This window comes from Mangifera indica, chromosome 4 (genome assembly GCF_011075055.1).
Source record: "Mangifera indica cultivar Alphonso chromosome 4, CATAS_Mindica_2.1, whole genome shotgun sequence".
NCBI classification, from domain to species: Eukaryota; Viridiplantae; Streptophyta; class Magnoliopsida; order Sapindales; family Anacardiaceae; genus Mangifera; species Mangifera indica.
Genome location: NC_058140.1, coordinates 12648360 through 12659438, shown reverse-complemented (window position 1 = coordinate 12659438; position 11079 = coordinate 12648360). Strand labels below are relative to the sequence as shown.

At 34.8% G+C, this 11079-nt stretch overlaps 2 protein-coding genes across 2 annotated transcripts; one reads left to right on the top strand and one right to left on the bottom strand.

The window, feature by feature from the left end:
- The first annotated feature begins 444 nt into the window (after nt 1-444).
- Nucleotides 445-4690, top strand: LOC123212869 (ER lumen protein-retaining receptor erd-2.2-like). Its single transcript, XM_044632095.1, has 6 exons — nt 445-809; nt 1881-2080; nt 2677-2817; nt 2950-3030; nt 4131-4255; nt 4390-4690. Exons 1-6 carry the CDS (start codon nt 587-589, stop codon nt 4436-4438), a joined length of 819 nt encoding a protein of 272 aa, XP_044488030.1. The 5' UTR covers nt 445-586; the 3' UTR covers nt 4439-4690.
- A 3236-nt stretch (nt 4691-7926) lies between these two features.
- LOC123214980 (type III polyketide synthase B) lies at nt 7927-11075 on the bottom strand. Its single transcript, XM_044635005.1, has 2 exons — nt 9209-11075; nt 7927-9068 (listed from the first exon to the last, which is right to left on the bottom strand). The coding sequence occupies exons 1-2, from the start codon at nt 9390-9392 to the stop codon at nt 8068-8070; spliced, it is 1185 nt and encodes a 394-aa protein (XP_044490940.1). The 5' UTR covers nt 9393-11075; the 3' UTR covers nt 7927-8067.
- Nucleotides 11076-11079: the final 4 nt, after the last annotated feature.

Sequence of the window (11079 nt, the reverse complement as noted above, 5' to 3'; positions counted from 1 at the left end):
TTATGTCATTCAAAATTTTTGTGTCAAAACAAACTTATGTTGGCCCAGCACTACAAACACTAAGACTAAATGCCATAATGAAGTCTCACTGCAGATAGCATATACTGTCTTAATTAATTATGTGACGTGGCCTCCACCTTCCCCTATTTTCATTGTCTTGAATTTAAACTTACTAATTTAGGATTTAGATAAGATTAATCAAAATTTAAGATAGACATTAACACTAATCTTAATTTAAAATTGAACTCTTAATTAAACCAAGTCTTGAAAATCTTTATTATAATCCCAATTTTGATTTACCACTGCAGTGGTTAATTATTGGTTACATCCAACTTGGCTCCACATCCATGATCCAACTAAAATACAAAACAAAAGTCCACCGTCTATTGTAGTCTTTCGGAAGCTCGGGTCCGGTATCAAACCGACCGACCCGATTACCAACTAAAAGCTACGTATTAAAGACTTCATAGTTTGTTGAGCAACTAAAATCAAATAAGATTCAGTCTTCCCCAATCCGAACTCTCTTGTTCACTATCTCGTTTCCTTCGTTTTCTGTCACTTTCGCGAGAAAATTTTGTGTGGCGTCATGAGGGCACAGAATAGGACGATCCACGCTGTGACGACATGGGTCCGACGGCAGCCGCCGAAGGTGAAGGGGTTTCTGGCGGTGGTTTCCGGGATGGCGGCACTGGTCCTGCTACGATTCATTGTGCACGATCACGATAATCTCTTCGTAGCTGCTGAGGGCGTTCACTCCATTGGAATCTCCGTGTTGATATACAAGCTTATGAAAGAGAAAACTTGTGCTGGTATGAAGGAATTAAAATTTCAAACTTTATGCGTTTTTTGGAATTTGGATGTTTTCTCTTAATACGATTTGGTTTATTGATTTCAGTGAATTAATTAGTTTTTCGATTGTATAATCTGGGGTCTTTGAATTGAACTCTTTCTAAATAGTGGGTTTTTTAAAAAAAAAAAATTTATTTTGGTTAACTAGATAATTTTAGGGCTTTCTTTTGTTGTTGATTGTGCTGATATGTTCTTGGCTGATTGATGATAAATTCTGGTGAATGGAAAGAAAATTTATTATTACTATTGAGTGTGAATTTTTGCTTGGAGTTTCTAGAGCCCGATTTAGTGTGTCAAAGCTCCGTTTTTTATTTATTTGTTTGTTAATGATGCGTTTTATTTTTTCTTTTATCTGTTGTATGGGAGGAATGTAACTTTCTTTTAATCTTATTCATGGAATAGTTAAAAATTGGACCAAAAGATAAGGAAAAAAAAATTTAGAAATTTGATCTTTTGGGTTTAGAAGAATTAAGATATGATATAAATTATATGTTTTGAAAAGGTTATTATTCTTAATATTATTATTTTTACTTTTACTTAGAATGGCATATAAAGTTCCACCTGTTTATCTATTTAATTCAAAGGGTAAGATTTGAATTAAAAAAATAACATTTAATATTTCTAGTTTAGCAGCTCTCTGAGTTTTTGGATTAAGTTGATGAACTGGGGTGCATGCATTTCATTTTGTGTCAAAACTTTTAAAGTCTCATTATTATGAACCCAAAAAAATATCAAATACTATAATGTCACAATCTTTCTTCAAGAATCATTATAATCTTCTAATAACAATGGAGCCTTATTGTGTCTCAAATGGTACTTGCTTGCTGGGTAAGGGTTTCAAAATTCATGAAGCTGAAGACTAATATTTACTGACATTCTCTTAACTTGGTAAGCTATATCCCAAATGACATGACCTCAAAAGGTGTACAGAGCTTCTGATGTTTCTTGACATGTATTTCTCTTGCAAACTGTTATGTAATTATTTGTAGTTATGTTGGCCCAGTCTCTAAACTTCTTATAATTGTTTGCAGGACTGTCACTCAAATCCCAGGAATTAACAGCAATCTTTTTAGCTGTTAGGCTGTATTGTAGCTTCGTTATGGAGTATGATATACACACGATCCTTGATTTAGCTACACTGGCAACAACTCTGTGGGTCATCTATATGATCCGTTTCAAACTAAGATCTAGTTACATGGAGGACAAGGACAATTTTGCAATATATTATGTGGTGAGTTTTTCTGAAGTTATATCAATTTAAAAAAAAAAAATTAATACAAAAATAAAGTGGATCTGTGATATATTCTTATAATTAGTTTTATGGGGTTACTTCTCTGAGATTAATTTTCCATTCTAGAAGCTTCTTGCTACATTTGATATGCCTTCTTCAAACCATTATGTAGATATTTAACCTAGTGAAATAGATGTATTTGCTTGTTAGGCTTTTAAGTATGCAAGTTCAGTAAGGTGCATAGTTATTTTCCTTCATGATTATATGGATGAGTTTATCTCAGAGTACTTTGATTTAATTAATTGAAAAATCAAGTGGATCTGTGAGATATTCTTATAATTAATTTTATGGGGTTACTTCTTTGAGATTAATTTTCCATTCTAGAAGCTTCTTGCTGCATTTGATATGTCTTCTTCAAATAATACCACTATGTAGATATTTAACCTAGTGAAATAGATGTATTTCCTTGTTAGGCTTTTAAGTATACAAGTTCAATAAGATGCATAGTTATCTTCCTTGATGATCATATGGATTAGTTTAAGAGTACTTTGATTTTTACCTTAATAGCTATTTCTTATTCTTGGATTTGAGTGCAGGTGGTACCCTGTGCGGTGTTAGCTCTGCTTATACATCCTTCCACCTCTCATAATTTTATGAACAGAATTTTCTGGGCTTTCTGTGTGTATCTTGAAGCTGTTTCAGTACTACCCCAGTTGCGAGTTATGCAGAACACAAAGGTTTGTTATCTTAGAATGTAAAAGACATATATTCTGAGGTTTTCCTGAAATTAAACCTCATACTGGTTTTCCCTCCTTTTGTGCATTTCAGCTTTCCCAATATATAATTTTTTTTTTTTTGGGTCCTTTCAGATTGTTGAACCATTCACTGCCCATTATGTATTTGCACTGGGTGTTGCAAGGTTTTTGAGCTGTGCCCACTGGGTTCTCCAGGTTTGATTCTATAGAATTGAACTCATAAAACTGGTTTGAGTTAGTTTTTTTTTTTTTTCTCTGAGAATAAATTATAGATTTGAGTGTGCTTTTATGGTGTCCACCTGAAAATGTGTTGAAATAATTTCATCATTTAATTTATAACACCTCTTTGTGTTTTTGGTAGAATAAGTTGACATCATGAAGCTTTTAATTGTTGTTTGGTGCATTTACTGGCTAGTTAAATAGTGCAGTAAAATTGGCATTATTTTTTGGATAGGCATCTTTATGATAATCCTAGCAACTTTCTGCATACCTGATATGTGAAAATCATGTAGTAGTATTTATGTATGACTGCAGTTTGACTATCTACTCTGTGCTTCTGTTCACTCATTTAAATGCTAGTAAACTATCCTAGTACACAAAACACCCTTTCTGCACTTCACAACCCAGAAAACCTCCTGCCAGTCGTCCTCTCAACTCTGCAATCAAGCTATACCAGAAACATGTAACACAACAAATAAACACTCAGCACAGTCACACAAGAATGCTAATGGATTAAAACAACTTTCATTAATTCAAACTTCATTACAATGTCCAAAACAACTTGAAATACAATAAAGCATTAACCACAGTAGCACCCAAATTGCCATGCTTTCAAGAGGCCTACACTTGCCTCCTATTTCCCTATTTTTGCTTCTGAATTCCTGATTCTCCTTGATTCCCTTCCTGCTTTTGTTTCCCTTGCATAATTAACTCTCCAGCTCTCCTCTTGCCACGTTTCAGCTTCTTTTTTGGCAGTCCAGTCTCCTCACACATATTTTTGCAGCCATCTGTCAGTCCCATACTCGTTCCATGTGTCTCCTCTTGTTCTTCTGTTTTAATTTCCCAGAAATATAAACATTAGTCTTAACATACACAAGTTACTGTTAGTATACAGTAGGAACATGGTTGACCTGCAAAACTCTTTTAGTTGATGTAATGCTCATGGGGGGATGAAAATTGTTGCTGAAATAGCACTTAATTTGGTTCACTTTATGTCTCTACTGCTATGACTGAGATCTATTGTGGCATTTGTTACTGACTGTTTATGCCACATGGGCCTTCGCTGCCTTTGACAGGTGCTGGATACTCGTGGACAGTTGCTAGTTGCCCTTGGCTATGGGTTATGGCCTTCAATGGTTCTTATCTCAGAGATTGTTCAAACTTTCATATTGGCTGATTTCTGTTACTACTATGTCAGAAGGTGGGTTACAGACCTTGGGTTTATCTTTTTTCAGTAAAGTGCATGTGGATTTGAAACTTAAATGGATGGTTTCCTCTCAACTTCTTTTGTTTTATGCTAATAATAATTCTTTTTTTTTTTTCCCTCTTGGGCAGTGTTTTTGGAGGACAGCTTGTCCTTCGGCTTCCTTCAGGAGTAGTGTAACTGAAAATTATAGAGTTCACTTTTCTCACAAAATGTGGGTGGTGGCTCACATACAAGTTCCCTTTTTGTTCTCCACGGATTTAAATTCTCTTTCAGACATGATTGGAAATTTGGAACACAAGTGGGTTTGTAAAGTCAGGGATGCCTAAAATTTGGGTGGATATTTATATTTAAACATGATTTTATAGTCAGATTAGCTTTGTGCAGATACTAATCTTTTGCCTATATTTAATGTTAAGTGTATTACTTGACTTTGTTGTGCGTTCACCTTTTACTATGCCTTATTATGAATTCATATGGTTCGCTTCTGTGAAGGCATTGAAAATACAATCCTACACCTCATAAATATCACTTAGCCTATAGCTCCATTTTGCAGGGTGATAGGAACCCAACTCAAATATTATTAATATTAATAAAATAGTATTAACAACAGAGGTGTCAACTCATTCCAAAAACAAATAGAAGTGTCTTTTCTCTCCCAAATTAACCAAAGAGTATCCAAATCCCAAATTAACCAAAGACTATCCAAATACCAAATATTCCCCCTTTCTCTTCTCCAATCACTCATTTATATTCTATATTTTAAATTTTAAATTTAAATATTATCTAGATCAAATCAAATATTTATCCTAATCAACTCAAATATTTATCTAATCAAATCAAATATCATATTATAAATATCTTATAATTAAATCAAATATATTATCTTAATCCAAATATATCTTATTTATTATTATTATTTATTAAGTCCTAACATTACTTGTCCCTCAAAAACCACCTTGTTCTCAAGGTGGGGAATATTTTTTTTTTTTAACAACTCTTCCAACCTAATTTAAAATTTTTTTTGTTATTTTGTTATTAGTCCAATTGTTGTTTAAGGTCGAGAACGTCAAATTCATGTTGTTTGCCATTGCTAAACATCATACTAACATTATTTGTCCTAAGCACTGACACATATGTCTCGTCAAGTTCAACATCATTCACCATCAAGAATGTGTCAAACACTCCAAATTCAGTCTTGATCGCATCATCTTCCTTCTCAATCATCTCTCTTTTTATAACTTCTTTAAATAATGAAGATGGTGGTTGAGCCTCAATCTCTTCGTATTCTTCCTCAAACAATGGTGATGGTGGTTGGACTTTGAACTTGTTGTCTTCTTCCATCCCTTCTCCCATATTTTTTTCATTTTCTCCTCCATTCATTTCTTCAAATCTTCTCCATTTATTTTCATGTTCTTTCTCTTGCAGTTTTTTCTCTTTAGTCTCCATTTGAATCAAACATTCAAGTGAAGAGATGTTTTCCAACGGCAAGATCTTGCTAGATTTTGCAATTCCTTCATTCAAGTGTCCATTTTCCTTTTTGTCTTCAGATAATGCTAGATTTCGCTCTAGGACACTGAAATCAACTAACACAAATTCTTTCCTTTTTATGTCGTCTTTGAATACGATTAGAATCTCATCATCATCCAAATTGTCTTCTTCCACCATGAAAATAGCCCATGACTTACGTTTACAATCATGGTTTGAGTCCTCTTTGTTTTCACAATGTGGAAAAATTCCATTCGTCATCATTTCTCTGATTTCTCACTGTGTTAAGTGTCGAACAATCCACCGTCGTCCATCATGGTCCTTGATGAGATCGGCTTTTTCCATTCTTAGAATCGATGCTCTGATACCACTTTGATAGGAGCTCAACTCAAATATTATTAATATTAATAAAATAGTATTGATAACAGAGGTGTCAACTCCCCCAAAGACAATTAGAAGTGAATGTTAGGACTTAATAAATAATAATAATAATAAATAAAATATATTTGGATTAGGATAATATATTTGATTTAATTATAAGATATTTATAATAGGATATTTGATTTGACTAGGTAAATATTTGATTTGATTTAAATAATATTTGAGTTAATTAGGATAAATATTGGACGATGGTAGGTTGTTCGATGATTAACATAGTGGAAAATCCGAGAAATGATGACAAATGAAATTTTTCCTCGTTGTGAAGACAAAGAGGACTCAAACCATGATTGTAAACGTAAGTCATGGGTCATTTTCATGGTGGAAGAAGACGATTTGGATGATGATGAGATTTTAATCGTATTTGAAGATCTCATAAAAAGGAAAGAATCTGTGTTGGTTGATTCCAGCGTCCTAGAGCGAAATCCGACATTATCTGAAGACAAAAAGGAAAATGGATACTTGAATGAAGGAATCGCATAATCTAGTAAGATTCCGCCATTGGAAAACCTCTCTTCACTTGAATGTTTGATTCAAATAGAGACTGAAGAGAAAAAACTGCAAGAGAAAGAATATGAAAATAAATGGAAAAGATTTGAAGAAATGAATGGGGGAGAAAATGATAAAAATATGGGAGAAGGGATGGAAGAAGACAACAAAATCAAAATCCAACCACCATAACCATTGTTTTAGGAAGAATACGAAGAGATTGAGGCTCAACCACCATTGTCATTATTTAAAGAAGTCATAAAAAAAGAAATGATTGAGGGGGAAGATGATGTTATCAAGATTGAATTTGGAGTGCTTGACACAATTTTGATGGTGAATGATGTTGAACATGACGAGACATATGCGTCAGTGCTTAGGACAAATGATGTTAGTATGATGTGTTTAGCAATGACGAACAACATGAATTTGACATTTTCGACCTTAAACAACAATTGGACTAATAACAAAATGATTGGAATTTTTTCAAATTGGGTTGGAAGAACTATAAAAAAAAAAATCCCCACCTTGAGGACAAGATGGTTTTTGAGAGGCAGGTAATGTTAGGACTTAATAAATAATAATAATAAATAAAATATATTTGGATTAAAATAATGTATCTAATTTAATTATAAAATATTTATAATAAGAGATTTGATTTGATTAGGTAAATATTTGATTTGATTTAGATAATATTTGAGTTGATTAGGATAAATATTTGATTTGATTTAGATAATATTTAAATTTAAAATTTAAAATATAAGAAGTATGAATATGAGTGATTGGAGGAGAAAAAGGGGAAAAAAAAATATTGTTAATTTTGGTATTTGGGTAGTCTTTGGCTAATTTGGGAGGGGAAAAACACTTCTAATTGTCTTTGGGATGAGTTGACACCTCTATTGTCAATACTATTTTATTAATATTAATAATATTTGAGTTGAGTTCCTATCACAGGGCTTAAGTTTGACATTATATGGCCGGACAGAAACTTAGGTTTTCCCATAGGAATGATGAGCTCATGTGTAGTTTTTGCTTCAGATCAAGACTGCAGAACTTGTACTCGTGTGATTCATAGTTTGTATCATATCAATACATTAGCTTGCAATAAATCTTCATTGTTGGTGGAGGAAATGAGAGCTGCTTATTTGAAAGTTACATTTTGAGAAAAAACTTTCTTGTTGAGATAGGTATAACGAACAAATCCTGAGATGCACAGGTTACTTGTTTTGATGTGATGTTTTTATTGACCAGTTGAATAAATCTAGCAGTAGGAAAGTTTTTTTCCATTAACCCAGAAACAAGAGATGCAATTTGTGAATTATATAGTGATACTTTTCTTAGTTTCAGGAGAACATAAGACTCATAGTATGAACGGAACTTGAGGCCCCGTTAAGTTTTCAGACAGTGAGGTTCCTGGCAAGAATTCCCTCAAAGGTAATTCCAGGACCAAAAGCCAATATCAAACCCCACTCACATTCTCCTTGACCTTGCTGCACTTTTTTCATCTTCAGTCCCTCTTCAATCATGTACTCCAGCACATACACAATTGTGTTACTACTAGCATTGCCATAGTCCATCAGAGCTCTTCTACTGGCATTCAGTTTTTCTGGCAACAACTCAAGTCTCTTTTCCATCCTATTCAATATTGCAGGGCCCCCGGGATGAACTGCCCAAAACATCTTATTGTAATCCTTGTTGCTCAGAGCAACTGTGTCCATCAACCTCATGCAGAACCCCTCGATGTGATCTTCAATTATCTGAGGAAGCTCTCTGGCAAGCTTGAAGGTAATGCCCTCTTCTGTGAGTCGTCCATCAATAATTTTTTCAGTATCTGGCAGGAAGTTCTGAATTGCTGTGTGGAGCTCAAAGAGAGGCTTTTCAGTGATTAAATTTGGGTCTGATCCTATTATCATGGCTCCAGCGCCATCTCCAAAGAGTGCAACACCAACTAGGTCATAAGGTCTATCTGCACTTGGCGGTTTGAACCCAATAATGGTAGTTTCTGAAGTAGCTAACAGAACTCTACTACCAGGGTTGTTTTCAGCGATGTCTTTTGCTACGCGAAGACCAGCAACGCCTCCAGAGCAGCCCATAAAGTACAGCATAACTCGATGAGTTTTGGGGCTGAGTCCAAGTCCTCTGGCAAGGTAAAGATCACCACCAGGCAGCCTAGCTTCACTTGAAGAAACATAGACTAAGTGGGTTATATCTGATATGGGTCTTCCCCAATTCTTGATGCAAGTTTGTGAAGCTTCAATGGCCATCTGTGTTACAGCATCATTACAAATATCCAGCCGTTGCTTTACTGTAGGTAGGCCTTCAACAGCAAGCTCTGGATATTTCTCCAGGATCTCTTCCGACATCACCACATACCTTGTTTTAACAGTTGTTGTCTTGCCTGCAAGATGCCATAAAGATAAATCCATACAGTTATTCTGATAACATGTTAAATAATCACCCGATGCAAAAGTTGAAACTAAAAGTTGCGTGCCATATTAAGCAAAAACAAGCAAAAGAAATGAAAATTAGTGAGTATACAGAGTCGTGTGAGCTTCTGCTTGAGCTCTGGATCATTGCAGTTGGTGTTCTGGAAATACTTATCAACGAGGTAGTCCTGCATAACAAGCTGGTGAGGGAAGGCCTTGCCGAGAGCAAGAATAGTAGCCTTGCAAGGGTTTGGCATCTTTGAGAAAGCTTCTTGAGGTATGTTTTCACTTCCCATGTCGACAATTCTGGCAGAAGAGATCGTGTGTAAACTAGTTTATCTTACAATGAAGCAGAAGCTGAGGATGGATGAGACTTTTATAGAGTTGTTGAAGTTAAATTTAATGAAAGATTGGAGGGAGTTAGTGTGAAACCTGAAATAAGCAATTGTTAATAAGAATTGAGAGATTAGTTGGGAAGCAAAGCTATCATGCAGTGTACGTTTATTGGTGTTGATAGACATTTGGTATATTTGAGTTATGACTTGCGTGTGCAGTTTTGGTGACTCTGGCTATCTGGATTTATGTATCTTAAATCCCATATTCTATTAGCAGGACTCTTAAGTATGAAACCTTTTTAAGCTAACACTGATTTCAAGTCCCCTTAATTGTTAAAACAATCAGATTATGTAATTTGGTGACACATTATGTGATAGGTCTCGACCTTAGCTGTGTTAGCTTTTTAATAACAGCTATTCTACCCTGTTTCTTCTTCTTCAATCGAAAATACTCAATTTAGCTTTCAATGATATTTCATTTTTCTCAAATTTCTTCTGATTTTATCTATTACCCAGTTTGGCACACCTTGATCTCCCACTAACTTTATTGTCCTATTCCATCTGAAATTTCCCAGTTGGTACAATGCATTCAAACCCTTTCGGATTCTTTCCCCAACTATGGTATTTTGGATTATCTGGTTGCAACATTAGTTAATTCTCAGGTATCTTAAGATCTGCAGACCAACGGATCTTTCTTACAATAAAACCACGGTGAAATTCCTAATTGGAAATGAAAATTTGTATTGGCTGAATGTTTCCCACAATTCGCTCCATGCAGCTTCCATCAATAAATCTTGAATAGCTAAACCTTCATTCCAACTTGTTCCAAAGATCGCTACCGGTTCCACTACCTCATATGAGATTAATTTCTCTATCAAACAACAGTTTGACAGGGAAAATACCTCCCTTCACAGGGAAGATACCTCCGTTCTTCCACAGTGCATGGGAAATTTTAGCACTCTTCATGTGCTGGATATACGGAATACTAGATTCTGTGGAGCCATTCCAAAAACATTTGCAAAGGGCAATCATTATGGTACCCTTAACTAAATTATAGGAGTTATTTTAGTTGACACCGAGGGACACTGCTTAGGGATCTTCAATGGGGGTATTGCAGAAAATGTTGGACGGTTTGCTGCTCAGGGCCCTTCACAAGGGTGATGTTTTAGTTCATCACTGTGACACTATGTGATTGCCCTCTAGAACCCCTCTAAACGAACGGAATTGTGGATAATATATCCTAAAGAGATAGAACCCCTTTGAGGTTCCCTGTGAAACAAAAAATGGAATAGAGCATTTACAAAGAAATTCTGTAAGTTATGAGTTCATAACGGTCACATGTTGAAAACACGTACGTAAAACATTTCTAATTCTTCTTAAGTGTGATAATATCTAAAAAATTTAAATTGGGCGATGTATTCTTCAAATTTCACATTTTCTGGAGAGGCAGGTCTTGCTTCTGGTGGAATGCTCTTTATCAATTTAAATTGGAATGTAACACAACAATCACAATTCATGGTAATCAATAAACCAAAACGCAACTTTCTTTGCAAGTCCACGGGTACCTAAAGAAACCTGCTAACTATGCATCAACCACAGACTAATAAAGAGTTTTCTGTAACTGTAATTAATGTTGCAGCCTAGCATT

Bases quoted from the DNA above. Each gene is read 5' to 3' on its own strand.
- LOC123212869 (XM_044632095.1), top strand. From the start codon at position 587: ATGAGGGCACAGAATAGGACGATCCACGCTGTGACGACATGGGTCCGA. The intron at 2,081-2,676 runs GTGAGTTTTTCT...ATTTGAGTGCAG, and splicing joins ATTTTGCAATATATTATGTG to GTGGTACCCTGTGCGGTGTT. The intron at 4,256-4,389 runs GTGGGTTACAGA...CCTCTTGGGCAG, and splicing joins TGTTACTACTATGTCAGAAG to TGTTTTTGGAGGACAGCTTG.
- LOC123214980 (XM_044635005.1), bottom strand. From the start codon at position 9,392: ATGGGAAGTGAAAACATACCTCAAGAAGCTTTCTCAAAGATGCCAAAC. The intron at 9,069-9,208 runs GTATACTCACTA...GGCATCTTGCAG, and splicing joins GCAGAAGCTCACACGACTCT to GCAAGACAACAACTGTTAAA.